Source organism: Rhodotorula graminis, assembly GCF_001329695.1.
Source record: "Rhodotorula graminis WP1 unplaced genomic scaffold RHOBAscaffold_4, whole genome shotgun sequence".
Lineage (NCBI taxonomy): Eukaryota > Fungi > Basidiomycota > Microbotryomycetes > Sporidiobolales > Sporidiobolaceae > Rhodotorula > Rhodotorula graminis.
Window position 1 is genome coordinate 24,870 of NW_017264931.1, and position 19,293 is coordinate 44,162.

At 66.9% G+C, this 19,293-nt stretch overlaps 8 protein-coding genes across 8 annotated transcripts; 6 read left to right on the forward strand and 2 right to left on the reverse strand.

The window, feature by feature from the left end:
- The first annotated feature begins 115 nt into the window (after positions 1 to 115).
- On the forward strand, positions 116 to 2,037 carry RHOBADRAFT_25188 (uncharacterized protein). The gene is made up of 8 exons (XM_018412671.1): positions 116 to 140; positions 327 to 408; positions 475 to 556; positions 880 to 975; positions 1,093 to 1,181; positions 1,319 to 1,466; positions 1,578 to 1,752; positions 1,868 to 2,037. Exons 2-7 carry the CDS (start codon positions 400 to 402, stop codon positions 1,685 to 1,687), a joined length of 534 nt encoding a protein of 177 aa, XP_018272206.1. The 5' UTR covers positions 116 to 140; positions 327 to 399; the 3' UTR covers positions 1,688 to 1,752; positions 1,868 to 2,037.
- Positions 2,038 to 2,291: 254 nt separating this feature from the next.
- Positions 2,292 to 3,813, forward strand: RHOBADRAFT_52202 (uncharacterized protein; the record flags this gene model as incomplete). The annotated part of the gene is made up of 5 exons (XM_018416222.1): positions 2,292 to 2,436; positions 2,513 to 2,728; positions 2,803 to 2,992; positions 3,064 to 3,195; positions 3,260 to 3,813. The coding sequence occupies 5 exons, from the start codon at positions 2,292 to 2,294 to the stop codon at positions 3,786 to 3,788; spliced, it is 1,212 nt and encodes a 403-aa protein (XP_018272207.1). The 3' UTR covers positions 3,789 to 3,813.
- A 703-nt stretch (positions 3,814 to 4,516) lies between these two features.
- On the forward strand, positions 4,517 to 6,432 carry RHOBADRAFT_52203 (uncharacterized protein; the record flags this gene model as incomplete). Its single annotated transcript, XM_018416223.1, has 9 exons — positions 4,517 to 4,846; positions 4,919 to 5,087; positions 5,148 to 5,228; positions 5,294 to 5,367; positions 5,441 to 5,623; positions 5,712 to 5,807; positions 5,873 to 5,903; positions 5,982 to 6,266; positions 6,347 to 6,432. 9 exons carry the CDS (start codon positions 4,517 to 4,519, stop codon positions 6,430 to 6,432), a joined length of 1,335 nt encoding a protein of 444 aa, XP_018272208.1.
- A 432-nt stretch (positions 6,433 to 6,864) lies between these two features.
- Positions 6,865 to 8,408, forward strand: RHOBADRAFT_52204 (uncharacterized protein; the record flags this gene model as incomplete). Its single annotated transcript, XM_018416224.1, has 8 exons — positions 6,865 to 6,907; positions 6,992 to 7,327; positions 7,395 to 7,526; positions 7,600 to 7,694; positions 7,764 to 7,786; positions 7,848 to 7,897; positions 7,961 to 8,058; positions 8,134 to 8,408. The coding sequence occupies 8 exons, from the start codon at positions 6,865 to 6,867 to the stop codon at positions 8,362 to 8,364; spliced, it is 1,008 nt and encodes a 335-aa protein (XP_018272209.1). The 3' UTR covers positions 8,365 to 8,408.
- A 92-nt stretch (positions 8,409 to 8,500) lies between these two features.
- Positions 8,501 to 10,256, reverse strand: RHOBADRAFT_34778 (uncharacterized protein; the record flags this gene model as incomplete). Its single annotated transcript, XM_018413228.1, has 9 exons — positions 8,501 to 8,645; positions 8,717 to 8,940; positions 9,021 to 9,044; positions 9,113 to 9,378; positions 9,465 to 9,593; positions 9,655 to 9,700; positions 9,772 to 9,842; positions 9,918 to 9,999; positions 10,095 to 10,256. 9 exons carry the CDS (start codon positions 10,254 to 10,256, stop codon positions 8,501 to 8,503), a joined length of 1,149 nt encoding a protein of 382 aa, XP_018272210.1.
- A 642-nt stretch (positions 10,257 to 10,898) lies between these two features.
- RHOBADRAFT_52206 (uncharacterized protein) lies at positions 10,899 to 12,099 on the forward strand (the record flags this gene model as incomplete). Its single annotated transcript, XM_018416225.1, has 2 exons — positions 10,899 to 11,921; positions 11,996 to 12,099. The coding sequence occupies 2 exons, from the start codon at positions 10,899 to 10,901 to the stop codon at positions 12,065 to 12,067; spliced, it is 1,095 nt and encodes a 364-aa protein (XP_018272211.1). The 3' UTR covers positions 12,068 to 12,099.
- Positions 12,100 to 15,473: 3,374 nt separating this feature from the next.
- On the forward strand, positions 15,474 to 18,159 carry RHOBADRAFT_25196 (uncharacterized protein). The gene is made up of 11 exons (XM_018412672.1): positions 15,474 to 15,513; positions 15,664 to 15,722; positions 15,822 to 15,852; positions 15,945 to 15,977; positions 16,090 to 16,105; positions 16,169 to 16,299; positions 16,368 to 16,826; positions 16,900 to 17,028; positions 17,101 to 17,609; positions 17,691 to 17,845; positions 17,968 to 18,159. The coding sequence occupies exons 1-11, from the start codon at positions 15,486 to 15,488 to the stop codon at positions 18,050 to 18,052; spliced, it is 1,635 nt and encodes a 544-aa protein (XP_018272212.1). The 5' UTR covers positions 15,474 to 15,485; the 3' UTR covers positions 18,053 to 18,159.
- Positions 18,160 to 18,362: 203 nt separating this feature from the next.
- RHOBADRAFT_42492 (uncharacterized protein) lies at positions 18,363 to 19,058 on the reverse strand (the record flags this gene model as incomplete). The annotated part of the gene is made up of 5 exons (XM_018414067.1): positions 18,363 to 18,431; positions 18,540 to 18,600; positions 18,664 to 18,788; positions 18,857 to 18,927; positions 18,998 to 19,058. 5 exons carry the CDS (start codon positions 19,056 to 19,058, stop codon positions 18,363 to 18,365), a joined length of 387 nt encoding a protein of 128 aa, XP_018272213.1.
- Positions 19,059 to 19,293: the final 235 nt, after the last annotated feature.

The window sequence follows — 19,293 nt, forward strand, 5'->3', positions numbered from 1 at the left end:
GCCTTGGTGCAGAAGCAGAGTCCAGCAAGGGGAGAGTGGACGAGAGAAGCGAGGTCGTCGCCTCGTCGTCGTCGTCGTTGCTCGCGTCTGAGTCCGGCTCACCCCGCTCCGACTCGACCGATCACCTCGACCCGCTGCACAAGTGAGCTCTCTCTGGTGCTGCACAGTACCCAGTCCACTACGCACGCCCGCCCCCCTTTGCCGCCGGGCACAGCGACCGTCGCCTCGTCCTCCACCTCCTCCCGCCGATGCCATCATTCACCTCCTCGCTCCACTCGCACCAGACAGACTCGTACAGCACACAGACTGACTCCTGCCTCGCCCACAGCGCCGCTCAACTCGCCACCGCGACCCGCCACCTCTTCTCCACCTCGACCTCCCCCTCGCACCTCGCCCAAGATGATGAAGGTCCGCCCACTCTCTCCCTCTCGCCTTGATCCGCCCGAGCTGATCTCCTATCCACATCGAATACAGATCTGGAGCATGCGCAAGTCGGAGGACGCTGCAGCAAAGTCCAAGCCAAAGACCTCGGCCGCCCTCATCCGCGTTCAGAAGGGTCCGTCCTCTCCCTCCTCTTCTCCCTCCTGCGCCTTGAGCGCTCTTCAGCGCGATTGAGCGTATGGCTGGGGCCGCATGGCGAGCAGCGAGCGAGCGCTCGTCCCTCGGCGACCGCGACTCGTGTGCACCGCCTCTTCGACCTGGCCGTGCAGCTCTCGAGAGCCGTGGGTCGCAAGGGGCCAACATCTAGCCCCCGCCAGAACTCGGGAGCTCACGATAACAAGTGCTTACCCATTGCCCCTCGCCCCTCGTCTGCCCCACCTCGCCACCGCCCACCCTCCTTCCTCGACATGCCGCGACTCGATCTCCTCGTCACGGCAGACTTGACCGAGCTCGACCTCCCGCCGACGATGAAGACCAACTTTCCCAACGCCGAGGACCTCCTCAACTTTGAGCTCACGATCGCGCCGGACGAGGGTCAGTCGGTGCCCGTCCTCGTCCTCTTGCGCCTCGGTCCCTCGACGACTCGTTCTCGTGGCTGTCGCGCTTGCACTGCAGGAGTCGGTACTGACCAGACTATTCTCCCATCAACAGGTATGTACAAGGGCGGCACGTTCAAGTTTACCGTCAACATCAACAACAACTACCCGCACGAGCCGCCCAAAGTCAAGTGTGTCCCCAAGGTGCGCCTCGCTCTCGCTCTTCTCGATTGCCCCATCCGACGACTCGAGCCTGACGCTCTCTTCCCTCGCCTCCTTGCTCCTCGCCCTGCCGACCTCGTCTCGCTCGCCTACCCACCCTCACCCTCGACCACCCGCAGATCTACCACCCGAACCTCGACCTCGAGGGCAACGTGTGCCTCAACATCCTGCGCGAGGACTGGAAGCCCGTCTTGAACCTCAACGCCGTCATGGTCGGCCTCCAGTACCTCTTCCTCGAGCCGAACGCCGACGACCCGCTCAACAAGGGTGCGTCCTCCTCTCTCTCTCTTCTCACTTCCCGTTCGCCCTCCCTGACACTCTTCCTTTCCTCTCCTTCTCCCTCTTTCCCTCGTCCTCTTCGCCCTCGTGCCCCGGCAGACGCCGCCAACGACCTGCGCCAGAACCGCGACCGGTTTGTGCAGAACGTGGCCAAGAGCATGCGCGGCGGCGTCGTCGGCGGCGAGCAGTTTGACGACGTCAGGAAGTGAGCGTCTGAGGACGTCTCGCTCGGTGTGTGGGCGTGCGGGAGGAGCAGGAGGGGGTGAGGGTCGAGGTGCGTCCCTGCTTCTACTTGAACGAGGGCCTGCGTGCGTGGCGCGACACAGCTCGCGCCTCGTGTGCTGCTTGTCTATTTGGTCGGCAGGGACTGACGCTCGTGACGCCCATAGCCCGCCCGCCTCTGCCTCGCCTTCCTCCCCTCGCCCCTTCCATCGTCGCTTTCCTTCCCCTCTCTCCGTCCCCTGTTTGTCACCATTAGCCTTTCGCACCCGCCCCTCTTCTCGCTTTCGTCGGTCGTCGTCTCCTCGCAGCCTAGACGTGCAGTGCTTTGCCCGGCGTCGTCCTGCTCCTCGACCGCGAGAGCGAGAGGATGAGTGCAGAGCCTTTCGAGAGCAAGGCTTCGTGCGTCTCTGAGAGCGAGCACCGGTCATCTTCAGTGCAGCACAAGGACCCACAGAGAGCTCGCAAGCCAGCTGTCGACATTGTGCTCGAGACTTGGGCGGGGAAGCGAACCAGCTCGGGCCTGGCTCGTTGCTCGCCTCGCCTCATCTCCCACCTCGCTCGCACCACCCAGCGGCACAGCGACCAGCCAGCATGCCCGCCGACACCGCCAAGCGGCCCCTGAGCGCGACCGACGCGCACCCGCCGGCCAAGAAGGCCAAGAAGCAGCCGCGCACCTCGGCCGCAGGAGGAGCACCGAGCAGCACCACCCCGCCGCTCGGCAAGTTCCTCGCCAGCAGTGCGTCCCTTGCTCTCACTCTCTCTCTCGGAGGGCGCAGCGCACGAGAGCTGACCTTGCGAGCGTGTGCGCGCAGGCGAGAAGCACGTCCGCGACAAGGCCGTCGCCTCGCTGTCGCGCTTCCTCTCGGCGGGCCGCATCCAGCCGCGTGCGGTCGACGGCGAGCAGGACGGCGAGAGCAAGGAGGACGAGGAGCTACCGGTCGGCGAGCTCAAGTGGGAGGACGAGTCGGCCGTCGACGCGCGGTTGAGGCCCGACGAGATGGACAAGCTGTGGAAGGGTATCTTCTACTGTGCGTCTCTCGCTCTGCCTCTCTGTGTCCCCAACAGACCCAGCTGACCCTTGAACGCCCCCCCCCCCTTGCAGGCTTCTGGATGTCGGACAAGCCCCTCGTGCAGCAGCAGCTCGCCCAGACGCTCGCCGACTTGACGCTCGACGTGCGGCCCAAGAGCCGCTCGCGCAACGGCCGTGTCGAGCGCACGAGGGCCGCCCTGTGCTACCTGCGCGGGTTCTGGCACGCCATCGTCACCGAGTGGTACGGCATGGACCGGCACCGGTGCGTCCCCCTCCCTCTCCTTCCTTCTCCTCGTGGGCGAGCACCCCGACTGACAGCTGTTCGCGTCACAGGCTCGACAAGTTCCTCCTCCTCATCAGGCGCTTCGTCCACGCCGGCTTCCGCCTTCTCGAGCGTGAGGCGTGGGACGAGCACGCGGTCGCCGAGTACAACGAGATCTTGACCGGCCCGGGCGGTCCTCTCCAGTGCGTCTTCTTGTCCCTCTCATGTTCACGCGCCTCCTTTCTGACACCTTGCGCCCCGCCACAGTGTCCAGGACCCCAAGGTGCTCCACACGCTCGCGTACCACCTCGCCGACATCTACAACGACGAGATCGAGCGCACCTGCTCGGCCCACCTCGCGTCCTCCTCCACCTCCGCCTTCGAGTCCGACTCGGACTCTCCTGCCCCTGCGCCCGAGCGCGTCGTCCCGCTCGTCGCCCTCCTCGCCCCGATCTGCCACACGCTCGCCATCTGCCCGACCAAGGTCATGTTTGCGCGCTTCACCGACAACGTCTTCTCGCCGCTCCTCGAGGCGTTCCTACCGCCCAAGCCCGACCCGCGCAAGAACCAGAAGCGCAAGAAGAACGACCCGCCGCCGCCGGCGAGGCAAGAGTACCCGGCCCTGCTCGCGTGCGCCCAGGTCGACGGCGCGACGAGCGACGCCGAGGCCGGCCCGGCGCTCGCGAGGGCCGTCATGAAGGCGTTGTTCGAGGCTGGTGGCGCAGAGGAGACGGACGAGACGAACCGCAGGCGGATCTACGAGTTTGTGAGCCGGTCGGGCGTCGACTTGGAATAGATGCGCGCTCGCACCCTCACTCTTTGCCTGTACCCTCGCTCGCTCTACCTTGTCGAGTCGAGAGCGTTCCCTTGTGCGTGCACGCGACGTCGAGAGCGATGAGAGAGGCGCACGGTCCTCGTTGCCGTCGGCGACGCCGCGGGGCCGGCGGTGCGGCGAGCTCGCTCGAGCTCTCCTCCTCTCGCACCTCGCGCTCACAAGCTTTCGGCGCAGTCGCCCCCCGATGCGGTTCGGTCGCCTCGCATGGCTTGCTAGCTCGCCTCGTGCCTCGGTCGACCTCCCTCGCGCGGCTCCCGTCGAGCGAGGCGCACGCGGCATCGTCATGCTCCGGAGCGGGGACGACAAAGGGAGGACGAGCTGTGCGGGGACAGGGCTGGCGGTCGCGCCGGATCGGTGGCCAGCTCTAGGTTGGACAAGGACAATGGCATCAGCGGCGCACGGATCAGGGACGAGCAGGGGAACCTTGCTCGCCGCTCCCTTTCTCGCGCGGCCGCTCGAGGACGTTCGCTCGGCTCCCGCCCTCGCTCCCTCCCATTGTCGTCTCGGCTGCAGCTGGTGGGGCAGCAACCTTCTTGTCGGCCCTTTCTCCTCGGCTGCGAGCTCGCACCCCGCAGCTTCTGCTACAAGAGAGGGGGTGCTCGCCGCACCTCTCTCTCCTGCTTCGTCTCATCCTCATCGCCTCGCCTTTTCCCCTGTCTCGCTTCACATCCTTCTCGACGTCCTCGATCATGGTCCTCTTCCGCTCTGCCGTCGCCCCTCTCGCCATCCTCGCCGCCTCGTCGGCGTCGCTGGTCGACGCCCTCCCGTCGCCCGTCCGCCTCTCTGGCGCCGTCCCGTCGGTCGTGAACCCGGACGGCACCGTCAACGAGGCCGCGCTCCAGAGCAACATCGCCAGCACGTTCGCCAAGCTCGAGGCGAGGCAGTACGACGCGCAGGCCGCCGCCGACGTCAAGACGCAGGTCGTCTCGTCGTCGCCCGAGAAGCGCAGGCTCGCCAAGAAGTGCAACACCGGCCCGGCCAAGGTCTCGCTCGACAACACCGTCGGTGGCGGGCAGAACGTGCGTCTCTCGCTCTCTCTCTCTCTCTCGAGCTCTGCCCTCGTCGCCTGACGCTCGAGCCCCTCCTCGCAGGTCGCCATCGCGGGCAGCGTCGGTACGCCGGCTCAGCCCGCCACTTTCACGTTCGACACGGGCTCGTACGACATGATCGTCCAGTCGTCGTCGGCCAACGGCGGGCTCGCTTTCGACCCGTCCAAGTCGACCACTTACTCGTCGGACGGCCAGGTCACGCAGTTCAACTGTGCGTGCCGTCTTTCCCTCCCTCGTCTGGACCTTCCTGACCGTCTCGACCCTCTCGCAGTCGTCTCGGGCTCGTACCGCGGCAAGGTCAGCGCCGACGCCTTCTCGGTCGGCGGTCTCTCGGTCCCGAAGCAGGTCTTTGGTGCGTCCATTTTCCTCGCGACGCCCACGTGAAGCCGACTGTCTCCTGACCCGACCTCTCTACAGGCCTCGTCGAGTCTAAGGGCGACTCGCCTGGCGTCTCGGGCACCCTCGGCCTCGGCTTTGCGCCCCAGAGCAACGTACGTCGCCTGTTCTCCTCTCGCGTCGGCTCCTGCCAGCCTGCCCTTCACTGAACCACGATCTCTCCTGCAGCTTCGTCAGCCCAACTTTATCGACAACCTCATCGCCGCCGGCCAGCTCGCCGAGAACAAGTTCGGCCTGTACATCGCGCCCAAGGGCCAGTCGGGCTCCGAGGTCGTCCTCGGCGGCGAGGACACGAGCCGGTACACGGGCAAGCTGCAGACTCTCGAGAACAAGGCTACGCAGATCGGCTACGTGAGTCCCTCTCGACTGTCCTTCGAGCGTGCGCTCTGCCGAGACTCGAGGGCGCTCACCCGCTCGGACCTTCTCTTTCTTCTCGCAGTGGGGGCTCACGCTCAGCAACATTTGGTTCAACGGCAAGTTCGTCCGCAACAACCTGTCCACTCCCATGACGCTCATCGACTCGGGCGCGGCTACCGTACGTTCAGCTCGTTCGTCGACCCCCCTCGGCGACGCCCGACTGACAGCCTTGCTCCCTTGCAGTCGTACCTCCCTAAGGTCTTGGCCAAGGCTCGTGCGTCTCCCTTTCTATTCTCTCCTCCTGACCGCAGTGTCGAGTACTGACGAGCCGCACGGGCGCACACGCACACAGTGCACGAGAACATCCCGGGCGCGGTCCTCGACCCGAAGTACGCGACGTCGCTCGGGTTCGCCGGCAAGACTTACTCGGTCGACCGTTGGTCGGTGCCCTGCGACGCTGTCGGCACGTTCGGCTTCCAGTTCAACAGCTTCCGCCCGGTCAACACGATGCCCAAGTACGGAATCCCGGCCGAGGACCTCAAGCTCGGCGCGTGGGAGGAGGGCGGCAACATGTGCGCGACGTCGGTCTTTGGCGTCGACATCGAGTTCCTCGGCCAGTCGGCTGGGATTCTCGGCGGTGCGTCGGCCTCCCTCTCTTCCCTCCTCGTCGGCGCAGCCCGAAAGCTCACGACGTCTTCCTCTTCTCGCTTCTCGCAGTTCCTCTCCTGCGCAACACGTACACCGTGTTCAACTACGGCTCGACCGACGCCGCGCCGACTATCTCGTTCGGCAAGCTCGCCTAAGCGCGAGCGCCTTGACCTTCCTCCTCCTACGTCTCTCCCTCCTCCCTCCCTCCCTCCCTCCCGGCGCACCCGTTGCCTCGCAAATCCTTCACTCAGCATCGCAAGTTGTCACTGCCCCCTCGCACTCGCATCGATACCCCCGTCTCGCTCTCTCTTTCTCCCTCGCCTGGCGCCCGCTCGGACCTTTTTCCGCCTCGTGGCTCCTTTGGCAGACCATCTCTTTCGCGCGGTCCGGCATCGTTTGCAATGACTGTATCTCCTCGTCTTGTGCGGGTCTGCGAGCTTGCCCAGGCGTGAGGCGAGAGCGTGAGAGCGGTTTCCCCCACCTCGCTTGCCGCTCGTCGCGAGCTGCGGGCGGTCGGCCTCTCGCTCTCCTCCCTCGCCCTCGTTCCGCCAGCTGTGACCGGCGAGAGCTACACAGCGACTATCAACATGCCCGTCGAGCTACTTGGCTTCCCGCCTGCCTACGTCCTCGGTCCGTCCTCCCCTCCTCTCGTCACGAGGTTGCACCGCCTCTGTCGCCTCACACAGCTGACCTGGGGCTCTCGGGCGCACACAGTTGGAGCATACCGACTCGTCACCGACTCTAGCCTGTACCGCCCCATCTGGCGCCGCTCGGGCAAGGCGCTCCAGCGCGCCCTCCTCCTCGCTCTCCCGCTCGCCGTCGTCTCGCTCCCCGCCACTCGCATCTACGTCCAGTTCATCCTCGCGAGGAGCCCCTTTTCGCCGAGCGACATCCACAACGCCAACTTCCTCGGCGTGTCGCCCGTCCAGTACACGACCTGGATGCTCGTCCTCGGCCAGGCGTCCATGTTCCTCGAGTGGATGCTCAAGCGCGAGTTGCGCAAGAGCCGCGACGAGGTGTACGAGGCGACCGTGCGCAGCAGGGGCAAAGGTGCGCCCGTCTCGCTCTTCCTCCCCTGCCTCTCCTCGACGAAAGCTGACCCCTTGACGGTACGCAGCCCCCGACTTCTGGCAGCCCTACACCGAGGAATGGCTCGTGCCGCCCGTCGAGCGCGCCAAGCGTGCAGGCGAGAAGCAGTCGTTCTACATGCGCCTGTCGAGCCCGCTCATGCGCATCGTCCTCCTCCGAGGTGCGTCCCGCCTTCCCCTTTGCCCTTCCCTTTCCCAGAGGGCAGCTCATCTCAAGCTCCTTCGCCCTCGCAGTTCTTCTCACACCCCTCAGCTTCATTCCCGGCCTCAGCCTCGCCGTCATGAGCGCCATCCGCTCCCTCACGCTCGGCAGGTCCCTGCACCGCACTGTGGGTCTCCCCTTCCCCTCCTCGCCTGACTCGACCGCCGACCTAACCCAGCCCTACTCCTCCTCGCAGTACTTTGCGGCCAAGAAGATGACGTGCGTCTCATCAAGCTCTCGCCACCGTGCCGCAAGGCCTGACCCGTCTCGACGCCCACAGGCCGCTCCAGGTCGAGCTCTTCGTCACCGAGCGCGAGATCGGCTACCGCAGTGCGTCCGGCCTCTTCTCAATCCTCCGAGGCAGAGCACGAGACTGAGATCTCGGCCCCGCAGTGTTTGGCTTCGTCGCGTCCCTCATGGAGCGGATCCCTCTCGTCGGCCTCGTGTTCAGCATCTCGAACCGCATCGGCGCGGCCATGTGGGCTCACGACGTGCGTCCCCTTTCCTCTCGCATCAGTCTCTCTCTCTCTCTGGACGACGACGCTCACGTCTCTCGCCGTCCGCAGCTCGAAAAGCGCCAGCACGCCTTCTCGTCGGGCGCTCTCAAGCCGACCAAGGTCTACGCGTCCAAGACGGCCGCCCTCGCCGCTCAGCAGCGTGCGGCCGACATTCCGGAGGAGGTCATGCGCGGGCCGGGCGGCTTTCCTCTCGCCAAAGGGCCGATCCGGATCGAGAAGGACGGGGCAGAGGTGGGCCTGCCGGCAGTAGGACCGCCGGCGCTGCCGCCGAGGAAATGAGGAGCGCGAACGAGGAACTGCAACGATGGTTCTACAGACATGACACAGAGAAAGAGAGCTAGTCCGAGGGAGAGTATACAGATTAAGGGCGACCCAACCGAGAGAGAAGTTCTGCCTCGCGCACCGCTGACCCGGCTCAGATGGGCGGCGTCGCGAGCCCGCTCGTGCGCGCCGCCGTCGACACGTCGCCGAGGTCCTCCTGGACGCCTGCGTCGCCCTGCTTGGCGGCGGCGGGCGTCGGCTCGTCGTTGAGCCAGGTCGACGTGATGTAGTTGCGCAGCCTGCGGGCGACGAGGGCGAGGGGTCAGTGCTCGTCGCTCGAGAGCGGAAGAAGAGAAAGCGAGAGACGCACGAGTCTGGCAGCACGACGACGACGTTCATGCCCTTGACGCCGCCTACCTTGTTCCACCCCTCGTCGCTCTTGAGCCACTCGAGCGCGGCGCCGACGCTCGCGCCGCTCGAGCCGCCGACGAGGAGGCCCTCGGTGCGGATCAGGCGCTTGCACGTCGCGAACGAGAGCGGGTCGGCCGACTTGATCCAGTGCGTCACGGCGTCGTGAGAGAGGACGGCGGGGACCTGTGTGGGGCGGGGCGACGAGCGCGTCAGGGCTCTGTGCGACGGCGAGAGCAGTCTCGAGAGCTGAGAAGGCGACGCACAAAGTCGTAGCCGGTGCCCTCGACCTGCAGGAAAAAGAGAAAGCGTCAGGGTGGCACTCGAGGACGAGGGGGAAAAGAGCGCTCGGACGCACCTTATAGATGGCGCTCTCACCGTCCTTGAGCACGTTGAGGCTCTCAGGCCTCGCGAGAATGCTTCCAACCGGGTCGACGCCGAGGCTGATCAGGTTCGGGTTGGCCTCGCGCAAGCGCTTCGAGAGGCCCGACAGGGTGCCACCGGTGCCAGCGCCGGCGACGATGACGTCGACCGTGCCGCTCGAGGGGCGATTCGGGGTCGCCGGGACGGACGACACGGCTTGAAGGAGCTCGACGGCCGTGTGGTGGTAGTGGGCGTCGGGGTCTGTGCGGAGAGGGAGTCAGTTCGCTACAACTCGAGTCAGCCTGGCGCCGGAGCGCCAGGCAAGGAGGAGCGCTCGAGAGACACACTTGCAGGGTTGTTGTACTGGTCGAGCATGACGGCGCCCGGGGTCGACTCGACGATGCGCTTGGCGAGGCTGATGTGCGACTCGGGCGAGTCCCAGGCCGCCTCGGTCGGGGTGCGGTAGATCTCGGCGCCTGTGGGTACGAGCGTCAGTTCCAGATCGACGTCGCGACGAGAAGGAGAAAAGGGACGCACCGAGGGCCTTGAGCGTGTTGGACTTCTCCTTGCTCATCTTCTCGGGCTGCAGGTCCGGGAGGAGCGTCAGGTCTCGTCGCGACAAGGGCTCGACGAGAGGGCCGGTCGCGTGCGCACCATGGTGATGATGCAACGGTAGCCCTTGACCGCAGCGACGAGAGCCAGGCCGATACCGGTGTTGCCGCTTGCTGCACGAGAAAGGGAGTGAGAGGTCAGGGCGAGCTCTTCGAGGGACGGCGAGAAGAGGAGGAAGCGGGACGCACTGGGCTCGACGAGAACCGAATAGCCTGGGATGAGCCTGCCGTCTTTCTCTGCCTCCTCGACCATGCGAAGCGCGATGCGGTCCTGTGTTCGGAAGGAGGCACGTGAGCACGGCGTCCCTCGAGGTGCGCGACTCGAGTGCAGCTCTGGGCGGCCGGGAACGAGAAAGAGGGGCGCACCTTGACGCTGCCACCGGCCGAGAAGCCCTCGACTTTGGCGAGGAGGTTGCACTCGAGGCCCTCCTCGCGGGCGATGCGGTCGAGGCGGACGAGCGGGGTGTGGCCGATGAGGCTCAAGGCCGAGTCGTGGATCGGGGGCTGGATGGGCGTGTAGCTGCTCATGGTGTGCGTGTGTGGTGCAGGCTAGGCGGTGCGAGGACGAGGTCGAGGGACCGAGTTGGAGGATGGCGCAACGTGAGCTGGGGCTGATGCAACCTGTCCGAGGCGCGAGGTGGGGGCGGCGAGGCGAAGAGCGGCTGTGGCGGGGCTGGCGGGTGTGCAACCTAGTCAGTGCTGTGCTGCGAGTTGACCCAGCAAGCGGACGAGCTCACCTGGGGCGCGTCGAGTGGGTGAGAGCAAGCAGCGAGGACGAGATCGACCCCGCACGCGCTCACGCCCACACGGCACGCCGAACGTCTCTTGCTCGCGCCTCGTGGTCTCCTCCCGATGAAAAGCGAACCAACGCGCACTCCTGAGTCCTCAGCAGGGCCCCCGCTCCGACTGCGCTTCTTCTTCCCTCGCTTCACCTCCTCGCCTTCACGCGCATCTCCCTCTTCCCACTCCGCCGCTCTCTCCCACAGCTTCTTCGCTTCTCCCTCGCGACAAGTCTGCCGCGCCGGCCCGGTCACGCCGCCGACGCTCCCTTGTCCGTCCGTACCTCGGGCACGGCGGACAGTCCGCGGACCCGCAGCTCTTGGCCGCTCCTCGCTCTTCGCATCTCGGGCTCCGCTCTCCCTCAAGCTCTGCTGTATCTCGCTCGTCGACATGCGCCCCAACACGGCTCGACATGAGCGCGAGACGAGCCGCACGGACCGCGCCTCGTGGCCGCTCACGCCCGACGCTCTGCCGTGGCCAACGCCGGGCAACGAGGACGCGATCAACAGCAACCCGCGCCTGTACGGCGCCACTCGTCCGACTCGCACCGCCGGCGACGGCTCCTACGCGAGGGCCGTACCGCACGTCCCGCACGAGCAGGACCCGCTCGCGCACCTGTTCCCCTCGCCCGTCTCGACCGTCCACCTTCCCGACTCGCACTTTGCCTTCACCGACCGCTCGGGCGAGGTCGACAAGCTGTACGATCACCACGCCGACAGCCGCCGCCAGACGCCCAACTGGTCGTACCGCAAAGCTCGCGCGCCCGTCTACTACGACGTCCCGCACGACCTCGAGCTGCACGACGACGGCTCGAGGATGAAGCGCGAGCGCAGCCGCAGCCGCAGCGCGCACGTGCGGCAGGACAGCGGCAACGGCGAGCGGGCGCGCAGCACGTCTCGAGGTCGGCGGTCGAGCACGGCCAAGGACGGCGAGCGCGGCAGGCGCAGCGCGCGCAGCTCGAGCAGCGGCGTCCTACCTCGGGCGCGCTCTCGGTCGGCGTCGACGATGCTTGAGGAGGAGCGGCGCTCGAGGGCGGGACGACGGCCGAGCGCCAACGAGGGGAGGAACGTGCACGGCCTCGAGGAGGACCCGCTTCTCGACGTCGACCGAGCCTTTCGCGAAGAGGCGGGTCCTCGAGGACGACACGATGCGCCGCGCTCTAGTCAGACTCGGTCGTCGTCGGCCTCGGTCTCGCCGTCGACCGCGCATCGGCGAGCGCTGGCGAGCCTGAATGGCGAGGACGACCTCGAGTCCGGGCGCGACCATCCTGCCTCGTCCTCTCGCTCTCGACACCTCGCCAGTTTTGACGGTATCACGTCGCCTCGGCTCGTGCCGAACGACGTGCACGAGCGGCGGCCATTTCGGAGCCGCATCACCGGGCGCGAGTGGAAAGTCGGCGGCGGCGTCCTTCTCGTGCGTCTCTCTTTCCCTTTCTCTTCTCTCGCTCGCCGGCAGCGTCACTGACACTCCTCCCACGGCATGCGCAGGTGATCGTGCTCTGCTCGGTCGGCGGCTGGGCGGCGTGGTTCTTCGGGACCGGGCAGCAGAACAAGGCGTAGCTTTATCGAGCGTCGACGTGCAGCAGTTCGAGACATCCCTTGCACGATGCTGCGAGGCTACTGCCCTGCGCCGAGCTTCACGAGAATGGGAGAGCGAGAGCGAGAGCGGTCGTTGCTCGTGGTCGACCTTCCCAAGTCGCACCTCTCGCTCGCCGCTCGCGAAACGCTCGTGGCTCACCCGCTCGCGACAGATCCACCTCGCGCTTTGAACTAGTTCACGCGCGCTCAAAAGTCCTCTTCGACCGTCGCACGCTGCAAGTGCGAGCGCCTTGTGCCTCGCTTCTCCCGTGATGCACGCCGCCGTATCTTTGCTGGTCGGCCGCTCGCCGTCTCCAGGCTGCTGCGGAGGCTGGCTCGGCACGTGGGCATCTGATCGACGAAGAGGCTGATGCCGGGCTCGGGCTCCTGGACGAACGCCTGAGCGCGCCCCACGGACGGACTTGCCTGCACGGACCTCGGCCTGTGGTCGGGCTCCGCTTCCCTCCCTCGCTCTCTCACTCTCGCCTCTCGCTTGCTCGCTACACACTGCTCGATGTCTCGTCGCGACTCGACGTCGTCGGACGGGCCGACGTGGCAACCTGGCTCGCGCGACTCGCAGCCGCCGTTCGTGTACGACGATCCGCAGCCCATGAGCGACAGCGACCGCGTCGACGGCTTCCACCACGAGCGTCAACCTCGTGCTCTGCATCGCCACACGACGAGCGGCGACCTGCGCACGCGCAGCAGCAGCAGCCGCACGATCCGGCCGGCGGCGAGACGGTCGAGCAAGACGGCGACCCACCTCTCGAACGACGACGGCGACGACGCGGCCCTGTTCGACGGCGACGACGAGCACGACGGCCTCTTCCGCTCCCGGTCCTCGTCCGCCGAGCGCAGCCGATCCCGCAGCCCCGTCGACAGCCACCACTCGTCGGTCGCGTACCGAGACTTTCCCTCGCCGCCGGGCTACAAGCGCGACATGTACACGCCGAGCCCGACGCGCAGCACGCGCAACGTCCGCCGCATCAGCTCGATCGAGGACGAGGAGCGCCAGCGCGAGCAGCACGACGACGGCTCGTGGTTCGCGTCGGACTCGGGCTCGGGCTCGGACGACGAGCGCGCCGGCGCGCCGGGTCGCCCAAGGTCGCTCAGCCCGTTCAAGCGCGAGTCGAGCGAGGACGAGCGGCGCCGCATCGCGGAGCGCCTCGAGGAGCAGAAGAAGCTGCGCGAGGGCCGAGCGCCGACGTCGCCGCACGAGCGCGAGGCCGCCTTCCTCGCCGCCGTCCAGACGCACCAAGCCGAGCGCGACGGCCGGCACACGTCGCCCAGCAACGAGCAGGCGTGGCGTCAAGCGGGCTCGCGGGCCGGGCGGCAGCAGCAGCAGCAGCCTCACGCCGAGCGTCGAGCCGAGCGACGCCCGTCGGACGCCGTCAACCCCTACTTCGGCGTCAAGCACCCGGACTCGCTCGACAGCGTCGGCGAGGACGACGCCGGTGCGCAGAGCGACGGCGCGCCCGAGCGCGAGCGCCGAGCCAAGCGGCTCAACGCGGCGCACCGCGAGCGTCTGCAGCGCGGCTCGAGGATGCACGGCCGGCTGCGCGACAGCGAGTCGCTGTACGACCTCGAGGGCGGGCCGCTCGCCGCGTACTTTAACGGCGATGGCGACAGCGGCGAGGAGGAGCGGCGCGGCGGACGAGACGGAGCAGGGTCGAGCAGGCGCAGCGGCTCGCGCAGGGGCTCGTCGCGCCCGAGGGCCTCGAGCGACACCGAGGAGCACTTTGACGGCATGTCGAAGTCGCTGTCGGGCCGCGCCGAGACGATCCGCGCCAACGTGCGCGCGTACCAGATCCGCAACGCGCGCCTCGGGCCCAAGGACCTCCCGCGCGAGCCCAAGGCGCTCGCGTGGGTCAAGCAGCACGAGTACCTCACCGGCGGGCTCGTTGTCCTCGTGCGTCCCCTCTCGCTAGACTCCCTCCCTGTCCCTCCCTCTCTCTCGCGCTCCTTCCTGCCCGCGCCTTCTCGCCGCGCCGTCACTGACCATCTCGTCCTCGTGCAGGTCCTCGCCGTCCGCGCCGTTGCCGGGTGGGCGATCTGGTGGGCCGCGGTTGGGAGCAAGCAGGGTGCGTACGTCGGCGCGTGAGGGCGAGGGAGGGGGAGGGGGAGGAGGAGGGAGGTCGAGCGGGAGCAGGTTGTTGGCAGGAGCGCGTGCTGTTCACGCTCCCCTGAGCCGAGTAGAGCAAGTGCAACGCTGGCTGCTGCACGTCTGAGCCGGGGAGAGCGAGAGCTCGACAGCGGAGCGATGAGTGAGGTGGGCCGATTCGGCAAGGTTCACGCGGCTGCTTGTGCACTCTGCCTTGTGCACTCGCCCTTGCACCTTGTGCACTACGACCTCGCAGACCTCGAGCTCGGGGCCGCACAACCGCAGCTTCGACCGCCTCAGCTCCTCCTTCCCCTCCCTCCCGCCTCATCACCTCGACCGCCAGCTCGACCTCGACACGGCTACCGCCGCTGCCAGCGACACCTCGCCCTTTCACTCACTCCCGAAACACCGTCACGCCCGTCCCGCCGCGCCTCGACACCCGCCCACCGTCAAACTCTGCTCCCCGCCTCCTCGTCCTCGCACGCCGCCGCCCCAGCTCGCCCTCGCCTCGCCTCAGTACTTTTCGCAGCGTCGTGCAGCCGGTGCAATTCAGATTCAGCGCGGCGCACTCTCGGCTCTCATCGGCGAGGGAGGAGGCGAGGACGCTGCTGCAGAGCCGGGACGGCGAGCGAGGCGCAACTGAGCGAGCTGGCGCATCTTGTGCGCATGCGTCGCTCACGATCTCGAGAGATGGAGAGCGACAGCTTGACGAGAGCTTTCAGCGAGGCTTTGCGCGAGCGGGCCCAGTGAGCGAGCGGCGAGGACCACCACCAGCTTCCCTCGCTCTCTCGAGTCGGCGCAACTCGCTGGGCAGACGCGTGATCACTTGCATTGCATCGACTGTAACCATGCGCACTCCTCGACAGACCGACGAGACTCTCTTGTGAAGACAAAGGTCAGCTCTCCGCCGGCGAGCGATGGACGAGGGGGGAGGAGGGGGAGGAAGGGGGAGGCAGGCGCATGCCGAGCGGAGGCAGGGCCGTGTCGCTGCGAGAGTTGAGGTCGACTGGTCGCTGTGGAGCTGGTGGAAGCCAGATATGAGCTCGTCGAGGCGAGGTGACGAGGAGGCGAGGTGCGCAGGAGGGGCTGGAGGAGCGGCGGCGAGCTGAGACGGTGCTCTGGCGGCCGCGCAGTGCGCAGTGGTCGGTGCTGTACAGCGCAGCGCACAAGGCAGAGCGCACAAAGGCTAAGGCGCAAGGCTCGTTTGAAGCTTGCCGGTTTGGCGCGCCGCAGATGAGCGAGAGAGCAAGAGCGACGCGTCCGAGGTTCGCCCTCCCTCGTCGACAGCCCCTTTGCAGGATGCAGCAGAACGCCTACGTCGTCAACGGTGCGCCTCCCACCCTCTCTCTCGACCCTCCCACCCTGTCCTGAGCGAGAGCCGGCGGCGGCGCGAGCTCCTCGTCCTCCGCCGACTCGCTCATCTCGAGCCGGCTCTCCCACCGCATGGACTGGACCTGACTCTCTGCTGTACCCACAGTCGGACCCGAGCGCACCTCGGGCCGCAAGGCCATCACCCAGAACATCGTCGCCGCAAAGGTCAGCTCGACCCCGACCTCTCATCTCCCTCGTCTCCCTTCGAGGCGACGAGGCTGTGTGCGGTGCGAGTCCGCGCGACTGACTCTCTGTACATCGCAGACTGTCGCCGATGTCGTCCGCACTTGCCTCGGTGCGCCCCCTCTCCCCCCTCCTCTCTTCGTTCGGCTCGACGAGCACCGTTCCTCTCTCTGAGCGCGCGACTGACTTTTGCTATCCTCACAGGTCCCCGAGCCATGCTCAAGATGATCCTCGACCGTGCGTCATGCCCGCCTCTCCAGTCGGACTCGTCGCGACGTCGTCGCCTCGCGTGCCGCCTGTTGAACGCCCGCATGTTGCTCACCCTTTCGTCACATCCCCTCTCTTGCAGCCATGGGCGGCATCCTGTGCGTCCACTTCTCCTCTCGTGGCCCAGACCGACCGTGACCTGACCTCGCCCATCGTTGCAGCCTCACCAACGACGGCAACGCCATCCTGCGCGAGATCGAGGTCGCGCACCCGGCGGCCAAGAGCATGATCGAGCTGTCGAGGACGCAGGACGAGGAGGTCGGCGATGGCACGACGAGCGTCATCATCCTTGGTGAGCTCCTCCTCCCTCCTCCCTCGTCCTCCTCGCCCCACCCCTTCCTGACGCCCTTGCACCGACAGCCGGCGAGATTCTCGCGCAGGCGCTCCCGTACCTCGAGCGCAACATCCACCCGGTCGTCATCATCTCGGCGTTCAAGCGCGCGCTCGAGGAGGCGCTGCGCATCATCGACTCGATCTCGGTCCCGGTCGACCCGAGCAACGAGGACGAGATGCTGCGCCTGATCAAGACGGCCATTGGGACCAAGTTTGTCTCGCGGTGGTCCGACATGATGTGCAAGCTCGCGCTCAAGGCGATCCGCACCGTCGCGCGCGACGAGAACGGCGCCAAGACGGTCGACATCAAGCGGTACGCAAAGGTCGAGAAGGTGCCCGGCGGCGAGCTCGAGGACTCGCGCGTGCTCGACGGCGTCATGGTCAACAAGGACGTGACGCACCCCAAGATGCGCCGCCGCATCGAGAACCCGCGAGTCGTCCTCCTCGACTGCCCGCTCGAGTACAAGAAGGGCGAGAGCCAGACGAGTGCGTCGCCCGCCTTCTCCCTCTCTCTTCCTCTCTCTCTCGCGCCTCACTGACTCGCCGCCTTGCTCTGCAGACATCGAGGTCGCCAAGGAGGCCGACTGGAACCGCCTGCTCGAGATCGAGGAGGAGCAGGTCAAGGCCATGTGCGAGCGCATCATCGAGTTCAAGCCCGACCTCGTCTTTACCGAAAAGGGCGTGTCCGGTGCGTCCCACCTTCTCTCTCTCGCCTTCTCCTGCCCGCCAGCCTCTCGTCCTGACGCCCCTCTCGTCGCAGACCTCGCGCAGCACTACCTCGTCAAGGCCAACATCACGGCGATCCGGCGCGTGCGCAAGAGCGACAACAACCGCATCGCGCGTGCGACGGGCGCGACGATCGTCAACCGGGTCGACGACCTGCGCGAGTCGGACGTCGGGACCCAGTGCGGCCTGTTCCACGTCGACAAGCTCGGCGACGACTACTTCTCGTTCCTCGAGGAGTGCCGCAACCCCAAGGCGTGCACGATTCTGCTCCGTGGACCGTCCAAGGACATCCTGCACGAGGTGGACCGCAACCTGGCCGACGCCATGAGCGTCGCGCGCAACGTCGTGTTTGACCCGCGCCTCGCGCCCGGCGGCGGCGCGACCGAGCTCGCAGTCTCGGTCGGGCTCGCAAAGGCGGCGCGCGCGATCGAGGGCGTCGAGGGGTGGCCGTACCGCGCCGTGAGCGAGGCCATGGAGGTCATCCCGCGCACCTTGATCCAGAACTGCGGCGGCAACGCGATCCGGGTCTTGACAGAGCTCAGGGTGCGCTTCCTCTTTCCCTTTCCCTCGCTCTCTCTCTTGTACGCTCTCGGATCTCCCCTGACCCTCGTCGACGTCGCGCAGGCCAAGCACGCCGCGGGCGAGCACACGTGGGGCGTCGATGGCGAGACGGGCAAGGTCAAGGACCACCGCGAGGGCCTCATGGAGTCGGCGGCTGTCAAGACGCAGACGCTCAAGACGGCCATCGAGAGCGCGTGCCTGCTCCTCCGCGTCGACGAGTGCGTCCCTCGTTCCTCTTCTCTTCCTCCCTTTCCTCCCTCTTCCTCCCCTCGCTCTCTCTCTCTCTCCCACGCTCTCGAGCACGAGCACCTACTGACGAGCTCCCGTCTTTCTCGTGCAGCATCGTGTCGGCCAAGCGTCCGCAGGGCGAGGGCGGTCCGGGCGTGCAGCAGGGCGAGGTCGGCGGCGAGGGGCCCGAGCAGTGAGCGAGTCGATCGGCCGTCTCGACGGCGCAGGAGGAGAACGTAGACGAACACGCCGAGGGCTTCGTCCCTTTGCCGCAGCAGCAACGCAACCACACTTGTACCACGAGCGCTCTCTGTCGCCCAGACCTCGCGAGACTCGAGAGCACGTCCTCGTTCTGCTGCAGCCTCGCTCGCTCTCGCTCTCGTTGTGCAGCAGAGAGAGAGAGTACAACATGGTACGGCGTTGCAGGGCGTGCGGGTTCGGGCTTGCGAGGGGATGCGGACGAGAGGGGGACGAGGGAAAGAGGGGTCGAGAGAGGGTCGGCGAGGCTCAGGCGGCGATGGGCGCTGCGCCCGAGGCTTGCTGCTGCTGCTGGAACTGGCCTTGTAGGTGAACGATCTGCGAGCGAGGACGGCGTGAGCGAGTGAGGACGTCGAGGTCGGCCACGTTCCCTGCCGCTCGACGAGCAGGAGCGGAAAGGAACGAGGAGCGGATCGACCAACTCACCTCCATGCGCTTGCTCTCGACCTTTGTCTCGAGGTCCTTGAGGCTCGCCTCGACCCGGGTGCTGCAGGGACACGCGCGAGGTCAGCGAGTCGAACTCTTGAGCGAGGAAGGAGAAGGGACGCACATCTCGCCGGCGATCCACTCGAGGCGCTTGTCGACGTTGTGGCGGGCCTCGGACTGGTCCTGCTTCATGAGGATGGGGCCGACAAGCTTGAAGACCGAGTTGCTGTCGGTGAGGTTGGCGAGCTCCTGCGGAGGACAGAGGGTGAGCTCTGTGCGGCTGGGAGAGCAAGGATGAAGAGGGCGGTGGGGCGCACCTTTTTGACGCCCTCGTTCTCGGTCTTTTGGGCGTCGAGGCGCTGGCGAGACTCGACAGCGCGAGCGTAGTCTGCGAGGGAGGGGAGGGGGGGAGGGTGAGTGAGCGGTGTCGACAGAGAGGGGTGGGGGGTGGGACGCACCGTTCTCGAGCTTGGTGTAGGTCGAGGTTGCTGCCTGGAGCTTTGCTTCGAGCGAGGCCATGGTGGTCGAAGGTGGACGAGGAGCTGATGAGGACGAGAGGGGGGAGAGGGTCGGCTCGGCGAGAGGGCTGGTTGGTCGCGCAGGCGGGGTTACTAGGGGTTAGTGGTGCTTGTTACGCTGCTAGAGCGAGTGCAGCTGTGCTGGACGACAGGCTGCCCGCCGGCTTGTTGTGCTCTCCACGAGCCGGCCAGCTCTCCCTCTCTCGTTCAACACGCGCCGCTCGTCTTGCCGCCAG

Excerpts from the sequence above, each read along its gene's own strand:
- RHOBADRAFT_25188 (XM_018412671.1), top strand. Across the intron at positions 1,182-1,318 it reads AAGTCAAGTGTGTCCCCAAG|ATCTACCACCCGAACCTCGA; the intron begins GTGCGCCTCGCT and ends GACCACCCGCAG. Across the intron at positions 1,467-1,577 it reads CGACGACCCGCTCAACAAGG|ACGCCGCCAACGACCTGCGC; the intron begins GTGCGTCCTCCT and ends GTGCCCCGGCAG.
- RHOBADRAFT_25196 (XM_018412672.1), top strand. The coding sequence starts at position 15,486 with ATGCAGCAGAACGCCTACGTCGTCAACG. Across the intron at positions 15,514-15,663 it reads GAACGCCTACGTCGTCAACG|TCGGACCCGAGCGCACCTCG; the intron begins GTGCGCCTCCCA and ends CTGTACCCACAG. Across the intron at positions 15,723-15,821 it reads AGAACATCGTCGCCGCAAAG|ACTGTCGCCGATGTCGTCCG; the intron begins GTCAGCTCGACC and ends TGTACATCGCAG.